We start from the raw sequence: 18,496 nt of genomic DNA on the forward strand, positions 1-18,496 counted from the left end.
GCTGTATCGCCTAAAAGCAGTTGCAACCTAGCGGGACTGTTTGCAGCCTGGGCAGGACACTCTCTGGCTGGAAACTTGCTTTAAGCATAACCTGCAAATCTGAAGCGAAATTCAGATTCTCCTCCATGTGTGAATTGGTCTCTGGGAAAGCCCTCTGGTCTGACAGCGTGTGCGCGTGTGTGTGTGTGTGTGTGTGTGTGTGTGCGCGTGTGTGTGTGTGTATGGGGGTGAGGGTGAGTGTACCTGGGGGTAAGTGTGCATGAGTGTGTGTGGAGGGGCGTACGTGTGAGTGTAGGTGACTGGGTGGAGTCAGATGTGCGCGTATCCGCACGCGGGCTCTGGTTTCTGAGATGTTTGATGCTGGCTGGCGTGGAGAAGGGATGGGCCTCTGACATCGGGGCTCAGCCTCGTGTCCCCCGTGCCAGGCCGCCCGGGGCCCAGGGGCAGGATCTGGAGGTCCGGCCCGGTTTTGCTTGCGAGTGGAGAAGCCACCGGGTGGCCACGCGTGCATTCGCTCAGACCCGTGCACGGAGCCCTTTTACAAGCTCCACGCCCTTGAGCGTCCTCCTCACTCGTGAACGCTCCCTGTGCCGCCTCATGGGACGGCCCCCCCCCCCCCCCGGGTGGGCATCACTGTTCGGAGAAGAAATGACGGAAGGCCGCCCCCGGGTCCTGTAGCCAGCCAGTCAGAGCCGCAGCTGGTGAGCAGGTCCGCAAGGTGCCAGCTCTGTTCTTGGTTTGCCCCGAGCCCCGTGGGAGGCTCTGGCACCCCTGGGGCCCCCGAGAAACTGAAACGCGTTCCTGTTCCGGCTCCTGGCACCGCCACTGCTTAGTAAAATCTGAATGAATGGAGGGTCACGTGACGGTCCCACTCACCCTAGAGATGGTTACCTAAGTCAGGTTTGGAAGGGATGTGCCCTAATTATAGACGCCCATTAATGCAATCAGATCAGACAATTATGTGAAAGCCCCCAGCAGTGCCTGGTGCACAATGAGTGTGCAGAAAGCCCATCCCAATGGCACCGGATCCCTCTCCGTGGAAAGGAGTTGACAGTCCCCGCTTCCCACGTTGTCTGTGCTGAAGCGTGACGTGTGTTGACGGGGGTGCTGACACTCTCATACGGTACCCCTCTTAAAGGAAACTAAGAACGTTTTCATTCTGAAATAGCATTCTAAATTTCATTTGTGAGTGTGTAAGGATTATTACTCTTATTTCAAGTTTACCATTTGAATGTTTTTTATGTTTATTTTGGAGACAGAGAGAGAGAGACAGAGAGAGAGACAGAGCGTAAGCAGGGGAGGGGCAGAGAGAGGGAGACACAGAATCTGAAGCAGGCTCCGGGCTCCGAGCTGTCAGCACAGAGCCGGACGCGGGGCCCGAACCCATGAACCGCGAGATCGTGACCTGAGCCCAAGTCAGACACTGAACCGACTGAGCCCCCCAGGCGCCCCTCAAGTTTGCCATTTGAAAAATACCAGTAGCTGCGGTGGCCCTTTGGGGGGCAAGACAGGATTGAGTCTCTGTGAGCACAGTCGGAGCACTGAGCTTGGGGTAAGGCATTCTGGGCTTGATTCTCGGTTCTCTCTTTACAGCTGTGCGACCTCAGGCAGGTCACAGAACCTCTCTGAGCCTCAGTTTGCATCTCGGCGACATTGCCACAACACTTTCGTGGCCGGGTCAGCGACCGCCTTGTAGGAGCGGAGTTGAACACAGCGGGCTGGGCTGTTAGGGGATAAATGAGCCCCTGTGAGGCAGCCACCTAGAGCTGGAGCAGGAGAGAGCTTGTGCCCCTCGACGGGACGACAGTCCAGAGGGAGGCACTTGGGACAGGGCCAAGACTGTTCACCCCAGAGCAGCTCCGGCTGCCCGGGGCTTATGGAATCAGCACGCGTGGTGGCCTCCGCGGGCGAGGCAGGCCCGCCAGGAGCAGGATGGTGGAGGCCATGCCTTCCGGGTTCTGTCATCCTTGAATCATCTTGCTCATTCAGCACAACATCCTGGGCCGGGCCCTGGGCTGGGTGCTGTGCTACAAATTTGCACCCAAGCTACAGAGCCTGCTTTCGTGAAGCTGCCTCTTAGCTTCCCTAGCATCCTGCCGTCTGAGCTCCTGTAGGCTCCGTACCTGTTATTGTCTCAGAGGGAGACAGAAATGGGGTGTGGCCCGGCTGCCACGTCCAGCTGAATGTGTTGCGCACTGCAAAACCCTACGGGGGTACCCTTTGCAGCCTCTTTCGTGTGCAGTGCACGACATCAGCTGCCCTGATATAAGAGCTTGTGAGCAAAGATACCAACCTCATGGCACCCCTGCCCTCCCTTCCCCCAACCCCCCACCGCCAGGCCGGGCCTCTCTCAGAGCAAAGCGCTTGCTTACCCAGCCATCTGGCTTCAGGTCACCATCTCTTGTCCCAGCCAGCAAGGGCCCAGATCACCTCGTTAAAATCATTACCCCCTAAGGGGTTAAACATGTGCTGCTGACCCCGTCCGGCCGCCTGATTCAGAAAGCTTGGCCCGGGATCAGTACACATTACGGAGCAGATTCAGAAATTCCGTCTGAAAACAACAGCGAGGCTGTCCCTGCCGGGTGACGAGTGATTGGCCGGGTCCCGGCTTTCACGGCAAATCCCAGGGATTAGGCGCTCTCTCTTCTCCCGGAGGCACAGCCCGCCCGTCACCCCAGGGCCACACCCTGGCCAGCAGCCAGCTTGTTTCCCAGGGTGATGGCCCAGCCGCCTCTGGGCCCGGGATGGGCTGCGGCCTGACTTCACCCTGAGGCTGGAGGCCTCACTGAGGGAAGTAGGAGGTGGAGGGGAGGTGGAGGGGAGGGGGTCCCTCGGAGGGGACTGGATGGAGTTGAGAGGCACAGACATTTCTTGTGTCCCCTGTGCTGGAGCAGAGATGGGGTGAAGGCACCGGGCCCAGCGCTATGCCTGACCGCGTAACCATATGAAAGGGCAGCTGGATTGGGGGCTCTCAACCCCCAATTTCACAGGCACAGACTCTCAGAGGCGCCCCATCACACAGCTGATGACGCCCCCCGGAGCTCCCCCAGGCTCACGCCGGGCCCCCAGAGGGCTCACTGGGGCTCAGCGCTTTTAGTCCACCGGAGCGAGGCACGCAGGGGCCACGGGGAACAGCAGGACACCGCCCTGTTCCTGCCCGGGCTGCCTCAGTGGCCCCAAGTGGCATGCTGGGCATTTGTCCTGCACTCAGGGCCTCCGCCCCAGGAGGGACCTCCCCATTCCACCCCCCAGCTCAGCTTTCTGGACCAAACTCAAGCCAGCAGCCCAGGACTCGGCCGGGGAAAGTCAAAGGTTGCCGCCCACACGAGCGGCCCCCTCCGCGGCCACCTCGGGGAGGGAGGGGACAGCGTGGTAGAGAGGACGACACAAGAGAAGGCCACACGGAGCCTCGCGTCTGAGCCCCCGGACAGGCTTCGTGGTGAGTCTCAGCTGATGATGCGGCTTGAGAGCTTGGTGGGCCGGACAGCTCTGTGTTCCTGCGCGGTGGGGCCGCCGTGGGTGGGACTGTCCCGGCCCCGGCAGGAGGGTGGAAGGAGACAAAACTCAAGACACCGGCCCTGCTGGTGGGCCAAGGTGCCCGGAGACTCGTCGGCCTGGGGGTGTCTGTGAGTTCCCGCCCCCGCGCCTGCTTGGTCCCCACGGACCAAGGCCTCAGGTCACTGCTGTCCAGACACGCAGAGCAGGTGGAAGGCAGCAGGGTCACAGCGGTGTCATGGTGTCACAGAGGGTGCAGAGAGGGGCGAGAGGTGGGAAGTACGTTCGTCCGTGAACCCCGGGTCACCCAGAGGGCCCAGCCCGGCGCCTGGTGCAGGGCGGGATTCCAGCGATCGGCCAGGACTGGGGCTGGTGGACTGAGGGCAGGGACAATGTGGGGACAGAGGACCCCCTTGTGACTTCCTGAGAAGGCCAGCTGTGTGTCCTGGGACCCCGAGATGCTGTCCTCGCGAGCCTCGTCCGGCCTCACGACCCCACCCGCACCTGGACCGTGTGTCACATGGGGCTGCTTGTGACAGACGGCCTCCACCTGTACCTGGCTGCACGGTCCCACGGGCACCCGCTGAGCCTGGTCAAGTGTCCTCTTCTCTCAGCAAAAGGTGCTCTAACCACTTGGCTCTGAAAGCCGGGAGCCAGGGACCCCCACGACCGGTTGTGGCTGGGACTGCCGGCTTTTAAACCCCTCCTCCCCGGCTGGAGAGACGTCCTCAGCCTAGGCCTGTCCTTGTCCTCCTCGGCGCTCAGCACTCTTGTCCCTTCCCCTCCCTCCACTGTGCGCAAGCCACACCAGCCCAGGCCTCGGACCCCAGACACCCCGTGGCCTCTCCCTTCTTCCAGACTTCAGCCATGACGTTCAGCTCTTTCTCCTCTGGGTAAACTCCTACCCATCCCTCAAAGCCCAGGGCAGGGTCATCGCCTCTTGCACGCCCTCCGCACCCCTGCAGGCAGAGTACTGAGCTACTCCGCCCCGCACCCCCACAGCACCCTGGATGGGCCCTTTGGGACTGTTCTCATATCCCTTCTTCCAGCAAATAATGTCTGTGTCCTGCGGGGGTAGGTCCTAGTCCAGGGGACACGGCAGTGACCAAGACAGACGGACAGACGTGAATCCTTGCGACAAACTCGTTTTATTCCAGAGGGGAGGAGCGGAAAGAAACAAGCAGAATATGTTCGCGGTCAGCGGGTGGTGAGGGCTACACAGAGGGCTGGAGGGGAGGAGGGGGCGGGTGGGGTGTGCCTTCCTGTGTCACCACGGGGTTAGAGCGAGCCCAGAGCAGCCCCTTCGTGTCCCCCGAGGTTCTCCTGGGGACCGTCTGTGTCCAGCCAGGATGATTTGCGACTCTCTCCTACCGCTGCCGTCGTGCGCCTTTGGGGGGGGGAAGTCTTTGATATCACCGGGCGTGTTCGTAAATTGTTCCCCGTTTTAAAACAAAAGCGAGAACAAAGCCAAACAGCCGCAGAGAGGCATGTTGTGCGACGTCCAAAGGAAAGTGTGGTGACGACCCGAGTCTTCCGAAGCCTCGGCTGACAGCCATAAACACGCACAGGACGCAGACACCCCCCATCACCCGTGATCGCGAAGAGCATTGCCTGCAGCCTTGATGTCGGGTGTTTCCAGAAGGGCCCTGCGAGGAACGTCCGCTCCGTGGCCGAGACCGGGGACCCCCGAGTGGCGTCCTGGTCATCGCTGCCGTCAGACCGATAGCTGTGACCCTCCCTCGTCCGGCACGTTCCAGATGCCACTTGCAGAACCTCTAGGAGACTCGCCGCATCTCCGGATGAGGAAACGGAGGCACGGACTCAGGAGGGCACGCGGGGTATTGGGACTCCACGTGGGGCTCCTGGGCCGTGACCTTCCTGTGTGACCTCGGGCCGGGCAAAGCCCTGCTCTTTGAGGTCCAGCCCAGCCCTGAAATTCCTCTGCTTCCACATGTCTGAGCACCCCCCACCCCCAGCTCTCCTGGGCGGGCCGGCCGGTCCTTCAACGTCCAGCCGAGACTGACTCCCTGGTGAAGCTTCCACGAGCTCCCGGGGCCCGGTCTGGGGTGAGCACTTCTCCCGGAGCCTCTTTGCTTACTTTCCCAGCCTCGCCACCCCACCATCTGTGTCTGACTTCGGCGGGGGGCCCGGAGCTCCGCGAGGACCCACACCAGCGCCGGTCGGTGTTCGTAACCGCGGCACCGGGTGCGCTGCCTGCCCAGAGCCGGGGCTCCGTGCTTGCCGAAGGAATAAAGAAGAGAGGGCACGCGCCGCAGCCAGCTGCTGGGGCCTGGGGTACCCGTTCTGTACCCGGCAGGTGCCCACCCGGCCGGCGTTCGAATTCCCCGGGGCCTTGGCTGCCTCTGAAGGAGGAGGGTGGTGCTGTATTGCCCTCTGGAAAGTGGAGGGCAGGACTTGTCTGTGTCTGGGGTCCCCGGGTCTTTAATGCTAAGTCACGTCGGCAAGACTTGTGTGCACCCTGCCCCTTCCGTAGCCTTTGCTCATCCTGGGGGGACTGCGAGGGGCTTGGCGTGGCCGGAGCAGAGAGTGCCGAGAAATCAGGCCGGACAGGGCGTGGGGGCCTGATCAAGGTGTATGCTCCACCCCCGCTGGGAGCCGGGGGCTGGGGTGGGTGGGATGTGATGTGTGCCAGGGCCTCGCACGAGCCCAGAACTTGCGTTCTAGGAGGCCGGCTGTGGCCGCAGCCGGGGAGTGCATTGGGGGTGAGGAGGAAGGTGTCGGAAGGTCAGGCCTGGCCTGAGGTAGGGTGGGGCTGGGGCTGGAGCGGACAGGAGGGTCTGGAAACTCCCGTGGGTGGGCTTCGTCCGCCTGCCTAGTGATGGCACGTCAGGGTTGGAAGCCAGGCGCCTGTTGACCTCCAGTCTCGCGTTCTCTGGAGGCTGGAGGAGGCCGGTGGATTTGGGGGCGGGGGGCATCTGGGGAGATCCGAGCGGCTGGCGAGCTTGGGTCTGGGGCAGCAGGACCCCAGCAGGCAGGTGGGAGGGGCAGGAAAGGATTGCCCATCCCTCCCTTCAAGGGCACATTTTTGGCCAAGTCGGTGCAAGTCAGTACATCAGATGGCCAGTCCCTTCCAGAAAAGCACCAGGCCTTCTCTTCCTCCGGCGGGCCACGCAGCTCGGTGGAAGGGGCGGTGGCCCAGGGCTGGCTCCCTGATGCCCAGACCTGACTCACTTCACCGCGCTGAGCCCGTGTTCTCCTCCAGGACGAACGAGGCTGACACAGGAGGACGAGAGGGTAGATGGGAATGGGCTTCGCGAGCACATTCGCAAGCGCTGCAGAGACGTCAGCTTCCGCATCGAGGGGGAAGGCAGGTCTATGCAGAGCGGCATTTCTTTCCAGATTTTTCCTGGAGGGCAAGGTGGACTCTGGGGAGCTGCCTTAGCTCACGGGAGGCCTGTGGCGGGGGCACATTTATAACGATCAAGAAATACGGACGGTGAGTTCTGCTGAGACATGTTGGGAGCCATTTGGTATTTTAGTTTTTTTTTTAATGTTTATTTATTTTTGAGAGAGAGAGACAGAGAGTGAGCAGGGGAGGGGTAGAGAAAGAGGGAGACGCAGAAACTGAAGCAGGCTCCAGGCTCCGAGCTGTCAGCACAGAGCCCGACGCGGGGCTCAAACTCACAAACCATGAGATCGTGACCTGCGCCGAAGTCAGATGCTTAACCAACTGAGCCACCCAGGCTCCCTGCCATTTGGCATTTTAAATATGGAGCCCAGACACCTGTCCCCCTTCCTCGCAAGCACCTGCCTGGGTGTTTCTCGGGGCGAGAAGGCAGGGCTGCGGGAGCTCCGTTCCTTCCTTGCCGACTACTTATGTGACTGCTTCATGGTTCGTTCCTTTCTGCCAGGTTTGCCCTATGTGTGTGACTCAGCCAGGGAAAGCACATTCCGGAAGTTTCCTCCACATCATGCAGCACCGTGAGGGGGGAGGAGACACAGTGGGACGGGAAGGGCTGGGCTTTGGGGTCAGTCCCAGCTGGCGGGCATCCGGACCTGTGAGCCGTGTGACCTGGGGCATCTGGGCTCTCAGAGCCCACTCCCCTCCCCCTGGGGAAGGGAGGTGATGTCTGTTCGCGACAGCAGTATGGTGAGGGCCCAAGAAGCCACGGGCATGTGGGATCCCCCCATCTCCCTTCCCCTTGGCCGGCTCTGTTCCCTCTCCCAGCCCATCCATGCTCTAGTTTTGTTTCTTCAAGTTGTCTCTACGCCCAACGTGGGGACTCGAACTCGTAACCCTGAGATCAAGAGTCTCATGCTCCACTGACTGAGCCGGCCAGGCGCCCCACGTGGTAGTTTTTTCTCTTTGTCTGTACCAGCAGTATATCTTCGTTTTCTCGAGTTTTCCTTTTTGCCCTTGGTCTGTGCTGTTAATCCCCGTCTGGGGGGATCATTATTTCTACCAAGGAAACTTCCCTGAGACGCGGGTGATGATGTGCTCCTTCCCCGTTGCCGTCGCGTTTGTGTTTGGCAAGACCTCGTGGCTCTCCTCTGAGCTCCTGGGTCGTGGCCCCGGCACCTCGTCCTCACGGGCCGGCTCTCTGCCTTCCTCCCTGCTTCTGGCTCTGCGTGGCAGCTGCCCAGGCCGGACAGTGAAGCCTGGCTCTCGCTTGTCCCCCTTCCCTGTGCGTTCTCCCCCGACAGTCTCCTTTCTGGGTGATCGTTTTCAACCTTACAGATTGTGCTTAGTGCTTTGGTGTTCAGTTCATTCATTCATTCATTCATTCGTCCAGCAAGTGTTGGTTAAGCGCCACCTATGTGTCAGGTTCAAAGTGGGACGAAGTGTCCCACAAACCAGAGATACGAGAACGGCCAAGAGAGACGTGACATTGGCCTCCAGACTCACACGGCAGCGGGGAGACCGATAGTCACCAAGTAAGCAAATGACTATCACGTGGTTTCAAGTAGTGACAGCTTCTCACTCTTTGCTACGTCAACAGGTGACTCTTAACCTCTGTCTTTTCTAACCTGAATCTCTTTTAAAAAGCACAGTTAACTTCCACTGACGTGAGATAATCACGGAAGCCTCTTGATTCATCACCTTGCTTGTTAAAAGCCTCTTCGACGTGCTGTTCACGCGATTACACTCGGTCAGTTAGAATCCCAGGGCTTCTGGGTTGAAGGCTGAGCTTCAGAAAGGATGGCGACTTACACAAGGTCACGCCGCTGGTCAGCGAGGAACCAGCAGGGGAACCCAAGGCTGTCCACGGCAGGTGTCTTTATAGACCGGCGTCTCGTGTCAGGGACACAGGACTCACGCAGAGAGCTGGTTTTCATCCTTCCCAACACCTGGTGGACAATCAAGTGCCAACTAAGCAGCAGAGGCTGAGGGGCGGTGGCTTCAAGGGCCAGGAATGCAGACCCCAGACCGCACGAGGTGACGAAGGTCCCCCATCGGACCCGTGTGCCTCACGTCGCCGGGCTCCTGGATCCCAGCACGTCAGCTGCAATTTACAAAGCAGAGACCAGACATGAAGGTGAAGTGCCCAAGGGGGCCTACATTTTTCAAAGGGGGGAAAAAAAGGCTTAATTATATCTTTAGGAGGCACAGACACGCCAAGGAATACCAGCAACGTCTGACAGCCGAAGCAGAAATGCCAAGGACGAGGATTTGGAAGATTAACACAGTTGAACTTGGCACCGTGGCCTTTTTTTTTCCTGGGGCTCTGGAAAGCCGAGGAGGTAAACACCCCAGCAGGTGAGGTAGACATACCAGGCAAGACGGAAACGTGCCTCTCCCTTTGGCCTGCCTTTTGCTGCCACAGTGGTCATGAGCTACTGTCCCTCAGAGTTTTCCGTGGCCCCTCTTCCCTTCAGGACGGAGTTTCGTCTTCCTTGCTAGATTGTGGGGGACCTCAGGGACTGATGTCTCATCTTCCTCTGCCTTTATCCCACTCAGTAATCGTGACGGAGCTCCTGCGCTGTCCTGCCCCAGGCCCTGTGCTGGGGACAGCGGGGACAGAGAAGAACAAAGTGCAGATGTGCCCCAGAAAGGGGAGCTGGCTGTGACCGCGGTGGGCAGATGCGGCGTTACGGCCGAGGGAGAGCGGGTACCGGGTACTCCCAGGGCTAGGGAGTCTTCATGAAAGAGGACGTAAGCAGTCCAGCTGGTCCCCAGGGCCTGGCACGTGACAGATGCCAATATCATACCTGCAGAATCAAGTCCTGATGGCTGGAACCAGCCCCGGTGGAGGCTTTCCGATCTCAGTGGTGACACGGATGGGCACCGTGCGTCTCTAGTCCCTCCCTGGTTTCTCTGCAGTAGGAGGGCTGGTGGTGGCTCTGAATGCACACTCCTCTGGACCAGTGGTGGGGAGGAAGCCAGGAGACGGCTGCAGACCCAGATTCCTGGTTCTGCAAGACTGACGGGGTGGGAGGTCCCAGGAACAGCCTTGACCACCTCCTCAGCCTCGTCTGCCTGTCTCTCCCCAGGACTGACACTGTTCCCAGAACTGGCCTGAACCGTCATACTTTTGGGGTTTGCACATGTCCTTCGTGCTTCCTAGGCTCGTAATTATTTCTCAAAATCCAATGTAATGTCTGTGGAATCTTCCTTAAACCTGCCCTGTGCAGAATGCCCTCTGTTGGGTGGATGAGAGGATGGATGGATGGGTGCATGGGCGGATGGATAGATGGATGGATGGATGGATGGATGGATGGATGGATGGTGGGTGGATGGATGGATGAATGGATGAATGGATGGGTGGGTGGATGGGTGGGTGGATGGGCACATGGATGGGTGGATGGGTGGAGGATGGGTAGGTGGATGGATGGATGGATGGATGGAAGATAGGTGGATGGGTATGGGTGGGTGGATGGATGGATGGATGGATGGATGGGTGGATGGATGGGTGGATGGATGGGTGGGTGGATGGGCACATGGATGAGTGGATGGGTGGATGGGTGGAGGATGGGTAGGTGGATGGATGGATGGATGGAAGATAGGTGGATGGGTATGGGTGGGTGGATGGATGGATGGATGGAGGATGGGTGGATGGATGGATGGATGGGTGGATGGATGGGTGGATGGATGGGTGGGTGGATGGGTGGGTGGATGGGCACATGGATGGGTGGATGGGGGGAGGATGGGTAGGTGGATGGATGGACGGATGGAAGATAGGTGGATGGGTATGGGTGGGTGGATGGATGGATGGATGGATGGGTGGATGGATGGGTGGATGGATGGGTGGATGGATGGATGGATGGGTGGGTGGATGGGTGGGTGGATGGGCACATGGATGGATGGATGGGTGGAGGATGGGTAGATGGATGGATGGAGGATAGGTGGATGGGTATGGGTGGATGGATGGATGGATGGATGGATGGAGGGTGGGTGGATGGATGGATGGGTAGGAAAGCTGTGAAGAAAAAGGTAATAGCAGGAGAAAGCCTGGGCTCGGTCAAAGGGAGGACTAGGAGGTTGAACTCAAGCCTGAACTACTCTGGGAATGGAGGGAACGTGTCCACCCAAACCAGAGCAGAAGTAGAGCTAGTTCACAGAATGGGTGTGACCTGCAAAGGGAGCCCTGCGTTAGCAGGGATTATGGATAGAGGTGGAGATTCGGTGTTGACATTAGGTCACAGGGAAGGGATCGAGAAGCTCCTTCTGGTTGGAGGGTGGGGGGAAGGCAAGGGGCACACTCCTGAGCCCCGCTTGTGCACTTGGGATTTCTTGTTTCACACTTGCAGCACGAATATTCGTGCCACCTTAATCAATCGCTTTTCTCGTTAAATGGGAAGATTCTGCAAAATCCCGACTCTGCATGTGACCTGCATCAGAAGTCAGGCCTCCTCCTCCCTGGCCCTTCCCAGTGTCCCTTTCACTCAGGCAGCCCCTGGCTTCCTTCCCTGGTTCTTTGGTCTCTGTGTGCAGCTGCGGCCCGAGCCACAGGCGAGCCGCTGCCTCGCAGAAATCAAACCTCCAACAGCGCCTGTGATGGACTTAGATGCAGACGAGCTCTACACATTTGGGGCCTTCCTTTCAGTACGTTTTGAAATCAACCCAATAAGAATACTCAACACTTGCCCTCTTTTTCCATCCTGCAAGAGTTCAGCCGTCCTTTGAAAATCAGATCACATTTAAATTGGAAATGGGATGCGTTTTGCCGCCGCGAGTCATTTCTGAGGAGGTAGAGGGTACGCTCGTGCTCGTTCTGTTTCTGATTTTGAAGGTTGCTATTTTTATGTTTAAGTTTATTTATTTATTTTGAGAGAGACAGACAGCGTGAGTGTTGGAGGGGCTGAGAGAGAGGGAGAGGGAGAATCTCGAGCAGGCTCTGCACCGTCAGCGTGGTGCCCGATGCGGGGCTCAAACCCATGAAACTGTGAGACTGTGACCTGATCAAACCAAGAGTCAGCCGCCTAACTGACTGAGCCGCTCACACAGCCCCGAAGGTTGCTATTTTTAATCCGTGTTTCACAGAAGAGGAAATTAAGACCCAGGAAAGTTAACAAACCCTTCTGGGGCCGTAACTGCTGTTCTCTGTGCCCACACTGAGCCACAGGACAGCCCATCATGTTCTCTCCAGATTTACATAGCCCAGCGCTTGGCACACATAGGCACATCGGAAACTTCTGTGGGTCTGAACTGTTAATGCTGTTCAAGTGTGTGTGTCATTATTTGATAATATTTATAGCTTACATATAAATTTGTAATAAGTACATTTTATATGTTTTATGTAACATTCATAAACATATCTACATAAAATAAGATATACAGATATGTATAAGTTTCTATAAATTTAAAATATACGACTATATATTTATACATAATATTTATATGTTAGATTTTAACATATTTTAAATAAGTATATTTACATATTTCTATTATGTAGTTATATATTTGGCATTATATAATACCTATATAATATAGGACGCCTGGGTGGCTCAGTCAGTTAAGCACCAACTTCGGCTCAGGTCATGATCTCCTGCTTTGTGGGCTCGAGCCCCCATCGGGCTCTGTGCTGACAACTCAGAACCTGGAGCCTGCTTTGGATTCTCTGTCTCCCTCGCTCTCTGCCCCTCCCCCACTCACACACTGTCTCTCTCTCTCAAAAATAAATGAACATTAAAAAAAAAATAGTTCTCAGGCTCCCCCAGCCTCTCACCAATTCCTTGAAGATCTGGAAACTCTGAGTACGGGGAGCGTAGTCTTAACCTCAGCCCCAAGGACGGGTGACATCCGCAGGTAACCCAGGCCCCCGAGGCTGGTGGGCACCACTGTGGGGCTGAGGCCAGGAGGGAGGAGAAGGTGACACTGATCAGGGCACAGCGGGTGCTGGACTGCCTGGGGGGGGGGGGGCGGGGACAGGGAAGCATGCTTGACTCAGCACCTGTGAGCCCCCACTGAGCTGGCCCAGACTCTGTACCCCGGGAGGGGTGGGTGGGAGTGGGTCAACAGGGGCCGCTGACACACGGAGGGTGGTGACAAGCCCACGTCTTCAGCAGCGAGCTGAAGATGTTCGTGGGCGTTCACCCAGGACAAAGCTACAATGTCACCACCCGGCAGGGGCAGAGAAAGGGTGCTGACAGCCTGCAGAATATCTCTCCATCAGAGCTGAAGCCCTTGTTTACTTAGAATAGCCTGGAATCCCACGCCGGCTGCCGGGCATTTCATTTTTGAAACACAGGCCCAGAGAGTGAAAGGGGGGATGGCACTCCCAAATTCCCCTTCTGAGCATGAACTTGGTGTTCCTGACCGGGAGCCAGCGCTGGTGCGGGAGGCCTTCTCCAGCCTTCTATGTGGGCCCCAGGGGCCTCACCGCGCTGCCTCGTGCGTGCTTCCTAAGTCGGCGGCAGGGATGGTTGTAGAAACCAGCCTGGAATCAGCAGTCGATGCCGCAAACGATCATTGGCGAATTCTCAGCATGTGGTTGTGGAACTTCAGGCTCCAAGCTTGCTCTGGGTCACGTGACTGGCAGGTGCTAGCCCACGCTTCCCACCCCGGCCTTCAGCTGCAGATCAGCCACAGAAGTGGCCGTAGAGTACTTCCAGGGAGCCGCCACCCCCCCCGTATCACATGACCTTGGACAAGTCCTAGCATCAGAACAGGTGGGATGGAGAAAGTCCCCTGCAGGGACTGAGGCTCAACGAGCCTGCAGACTTTGCTTGCGTTGCTTCGTCTGTCGGGAGGAACGCCTCCTCCAAGAAGCCCTCCCTGACTCCCCCAGACTTCACCTCCTCCATTCTCCCCTGCTGGACTTCTCTGAGCCCTGCACTTACTTAGATCCTCCACCGGCTTTGAAGCCAGGATTCTATTATTTTCTCTGTCTCACTGAGAACAGCTCCTGGTGCCTACGGGAGAAGGCACGAATGTGTGGGGAGGTGAAGAGGGGAGCCCTCGGTCTGGCGGGGAGGTCGCCCTGTGCATCTCGGGCAGACGCTGTGCTGGGTCGCCCGGATCACGCGGTGCAGAAGCACGGGGTCACATGGTATCATTTGCTCCCTGAGGAATCGGAGGCCCAGAGACGGCTGCAGTCTTTCCACGGCCCAGCGAGGCTAACGCCCACCCTAGCCTCATGTATCTCGTCCCAGAGTGCGGGAGAGTTCTCTCTGGGCCTTTGGCCGTCCCACAGAGGCGAGGAGGTGCCGGCAGGGCCCGGAGACAGGGAGGTGGCCAGGCGCAGGGGAGGAGGCCTCCAGTCATGGCCTTCGTGTGGTCCCTCCCCTGGTCCAGGGAGGGACAGTCGTGTCCTGGGCGCCCGCTCCACGACAGGCCCTCTTCTGGGCTCTTTCGAATCCCCCGTCAGGAAAATGACTGCGGTGAGCTCACCGTCCTATGCCACGCGGGGGACTCCAGCGTCCGGCTCAGAGTGGGGCTCGACGCGGTCTAAGACGCCTTCCGTTCTCTCCCCAGGTGTCGTGCGCCAAGTACGGCCCATCGTGGGCCCGTTTCATGCCGTCCTGAAGCTGGAGATGAACTACGTGGTCGGGGGGGTGGTGTCCCACCGAAACGTCGTCAACGTGCACATCTTCGTCTCCGAGTACTGGTTCTGAAGGCCCGTCCTGGCGCCGCCACGCCTCCGGGCCAAGTCCTTGCTCCGGCCACCGTGCCCGCCCTGCCGAGCTCTCTTAAGTTTTTGTTTGTAATGTCAGGCCCGCACGTATTAAGCTGCGGCCAGATGAACAAGTTCATCTCCTGTGTTTCGGTATTTAAATAGCGAGCCCAATTACTCAACTGTTTGTTGAAAACCTTGCTTGTTAGTATTATTTTCTTCATGCAGAGGTCAACGTTTGCTCCTTTCTCTGCCTGCGGGCTGGGCCTCGCGAAGGACCCAGGAAGGAAGGGCGTTTTTCTGGGGGGGCAGCCAGTCCAGATGCCGAGAGAAAACCAGTTCTTGCACTGACTGTACGAAATTTGACGTTTGGTACTTTTTGTTTTTTTTGGTTTTTTTTTTTGGCCAATCGGGTGTTTTACGCCCAACGATGGGGCTGCGGTAGGGTAGCAGGTATGACCAGTTCTGCCCAGAAGCTGCATAACACGATGTCCCGGGGAGCACTCAGAAGGTGCCCTACGGTTCTGTTGAAACAGAAAAGGGAAAGGCACAGCCTGTTAGGTTTGTGTGCGAGCCGTGCGTGTTCACCAGGGGAATGGCTGGACTTTCTCGGCACCTGCATCCGTCCTTTCTTATCATAGGGGGGGAAAATAAACAGTTTTGCGAGCCTCCCCATGGCCTGTGCCTGACAGTCTTTCAAGAAGAGGGCTCTCCAAGTGCTTGGGAATGTCCCCTCAGGCCTTCTCAGAGACCCCGCCTCCTGGGGAGGTTCTGGGGGTGGGGCCTAGCACGTATTGGAACAGCTTCCCACCCGTGTCACTTCCGATACCACGCCCACCTCTGAGAAGTGTGGCTCGAGCCCACCCTGTGCCCCACGACCAGGCCTGCTAGGCAAGACACAGAGCCCCAGCGTCTGATAGAATTGCTTGAGGGATTCTGGTCCCTTCTTGAAATCACTGCGGGAAATAACAATTCTCTTCAGCAGGAAAGAGGGGCCACCAGTGTGCACTGAGTCCCCCCCCCCCCCCGTCCCCGCCGCCCCCATGCACTTGGCACGTGGTGCCTCATCCACGGCTCCCAGTGAGGTGGGCACGATGGTACACAATTTCGAGATGAGTGAACGGGGCTCAATTGCCTAAGTCACACAGCTTTTTAGGGACAAGGGATTCAAATTCAGTTTATCGGACGCCAAGCTCTGCAAAGCTCTGGGTCAGAAGAATCGTGGACAGACTGGGTTTCTAGGGTGATCCGTTACTGCCAGCATTGATGGTGGAGTCAAGGTGCAGCCTGTGCCCTGAGGCGCACTGGGACGCGCGGGGATGTGGCAGCGGGGTCCCTGGCTTCCACACACGCCTCTCCTCCAGCCCCTGCCCAGATGTATCCCATCTTCTTAGGTATGGATGCCCCTTGTGGCTCAGAGCCTCTCTCCTCCTGTATCCCAGCTCATCTCGGCAGCCTGGACCCTGGCACTGGTTGAGATCTCAGCCCCACGTGGGACTTCGCCCTCGTTGGGATTTCAACGTGGCCCCAGTTCTGCAGAATGTGGTCTCTAGCCACCTTCGGGAACTCCCCGCGTTTCTGAGGTCGCTCATTTGGGGGGCACTGGTCTGTGAAAGTCGGGCCCGGGCCAGCCAGGCGCAAGAGCTGCTGGGGCCTGGCCGTCTCGAAGTGGTGGGGAGGGGGACAACAGGTGTAGGACTGGACAGTCCAGGGAGCCATCTGAGCGGCTCTGGAGACCAGTGATTTGGGGTCTTGGCAGAGAAGGGTGGGGGGGAACCTGGGGTCTGATCACGGGAATGGAAGCCTGGGGGTGAAGGGCAGGAAATGAGAGGCCGCTTGGGGTTCTGGTTTCCTGCCCGGAATTTGGGGGCGGGGCGGAGGCGGGTTGGGGGTGGGGGGCAAGTCTGCAGGAGCCAGGCAGCTCTGGGCCCAGGCCCTTGGAGGGGGAGGTATCTCCTGCTCCCTGAGGCCTGGGTGGGAGTTGGGGGGGAGGTACTGCAGGGCGAATGGGAAGGGAGAAACGAGGACCCCTGGAACAGGGGCCTTCCCACTCTCTTTATAGGAGTTAGAGTGGGAGCTGCCATTGGTGGGCAGGGCCAAGCCCCCTGCCACTGATTGGCTCTCGGGAGAGCACGTGACCCAAGCTGGCCAATCAGCCCTTCCCGAGAGTGCGCTCTGGGGCGTGGGAGCCAGCCGAGGGGAGGCAGAGAGCGGACAAGGAGCTGCCAGGTGGAGATGCGGAGGGGAGGAGAGGGAGCTGGGCGCCTGTCCCGCCTGACTCGGGGAGCCAGAGAGGCCGGCTCGGGCCTCACCTTGGGAGGGCCCAGCATAAGTGACTTACTGGCATCTGCCCAGCCTCAGTTTCTGCATCTGGAAAGCGGAGGCGATAATCGCTGCCCGGCCGCCCTGCCCTAGACGGCAGTGAGCAGCGCCGGCTGGAGACGCAGGGCACGAAAGTGCCGCCTACCTGTGTGTAATCTTAATTCACTCATCGTCCAGAGTGGTGACGAGGAGGGCGAGGGTCGCGATGGCCACTGTCAATCAAGCCACACCAATTCCCTGCGCAAGTACGGCGTCTTCCTGCTTCTGCATTTTCTTAACCATCCGTGAGAGAGTCAATAGAGCCGTTGTGTAAATTAGACACGAGCACAACTTCTCCTATTGCATATCGTGCTCCGGGTTGGGCACCTGGTGGACCACTAAGTATCCCATTGGTCTTGCAAAGTAATGACTGCCGGGGCCCAGCTTCGGCTGCATCAGGGGACCAGCTAATGTGAACCCGCAGTGCCTCCGGGCCCCAGACAACAGGGGTCCCTTAGAACAAAATAATTGAGGGGAATCGCTAAAGGGAAAGCAAGTTCAGGAGAGGGCAAACGCACACCGACACCAGACCGAATCATTTTTGCTGACTTGGTAGAGAAGAAACTTGGAGGGAAGGTTCCAGAAGGTCTTGTGCTGTACTATTCTACCAGAAAGCTGCGTCCGTTTTGAATGAAGGGAACTTACACTAACGTTCAGAGGAGCACTGCAGCGTTGTGGCAGGAGTGCCTGGGTCGCCTGGTGTCCTGGAGGGGCCGGTGTAGATGGGGGCAGGGCCACCCGTCACCTGGAACCCAAGGAGGTAAGCCGGCTTTCCTAAGTCCCCACAAGGTTCTCAGGTTTGTTCAGGTGAAAACACCTGGAAACCATGCGGCGTTCTTTCATTCCCAGTATTTTGTCGTGACAATTTTCAAACATACAGCAAAGTTGAACAAATTTTACAGTGAATGCCGGGATTCTATTGGTAACATTTTACAAGATCAATTTGCACTTTGGTTTTAATGTTTATTTATTTTTGAGAGAGAGAGAGAGAGAGAGAGAGAGAAAGAAAGAAAGAAAGAGAGCATGAGCAGGGGAGGGGCAGAGAGAGGGGGGACAGAGGATCCAAGCAGTTACTGAGAGCAGAGAGCCCGGTGCAGGGCTCAAACTCACGAACCGCGAGATCATGACCTGAGCCTAAGTTGGACGCTTAACCGATTGAGCCACCCAGGTGCCCCAATTAGATGCCACATTTTGTTAGAGTCTAGTGTGGACAAGCAGTGGAGACAGAGACCCCAGAGGAGTCTGAACTGGTTTTGTGGGACGTGGCTTCGGCAGCAGGCTCCTTGCTCCCTCCTCTGTCAGGGACACCCAGTCTGCTTGTCCTGAGGCCACTTCCTGGACTGCAGCGGGACCGTCACCCTGAGCCGATTCAGATTCATATCCAGGACACTTCGCGTATTGTGTCCCCTTCCCTGGCTGTGCTGTGCTCGCCTGGGTGGCATCGGGGTCCCAGCAACAATTCTTTTCCTATCGTGCTTCCCAGCGCCATTCACAGCGAAGGGGTGGGCTTCTAGGCGCTGCTCACCACCCTCCTGGAGGTGGAATAAGATGGAAAGTGACTCTTGAGTGACTGTTGAGGTCTCAAGGGAGAAACAGAGCACGGCAGAGCTTGCAGAATATGGCCT

At 58.0% G+C, this 18,496-nt stretch overlaps 1 protein-coding gene across 1 annotated transcript in view; it reads left to right on the top strand.

Annotated features, from left to right (window-relative positions):
- The window catches only part of FBLN1 (fibulin 1), an 85,332-nt gene extending 70,150 nt beyond the window's left edge, over positions 1-15,182 (top strand). The window contains exon 17 of the mRNA XM_030320921.1: positions 14,372-15,182. Within this exon, the coding sequence (XP_030176781.1) occupies positions 14,372-14,511 (140 nt within the window). The 3' untranslated portion in view covers positions 14,512-15,182. The remainder of the gene's footprint in view (positions 1-14,371) is intronic.
- Positions 15,183-18,496: the final 3,314 nt, after the last annotated feature.

This window comes from Lynx canadensis, chromosome B4 (assembly GCF_007474595.2).
Source record: "Lynx canadensis isolate LIC74 chromosome B4, mLynCan4.pri.v2, whole genome shotgun sequence".
Taxonomy (NCBI): domain Eukaryota; kingdom Metazoa; phylum Chordata; class Mammalia; order Carnivora; family Felidae; genus Lynx; species Lynx canadensis.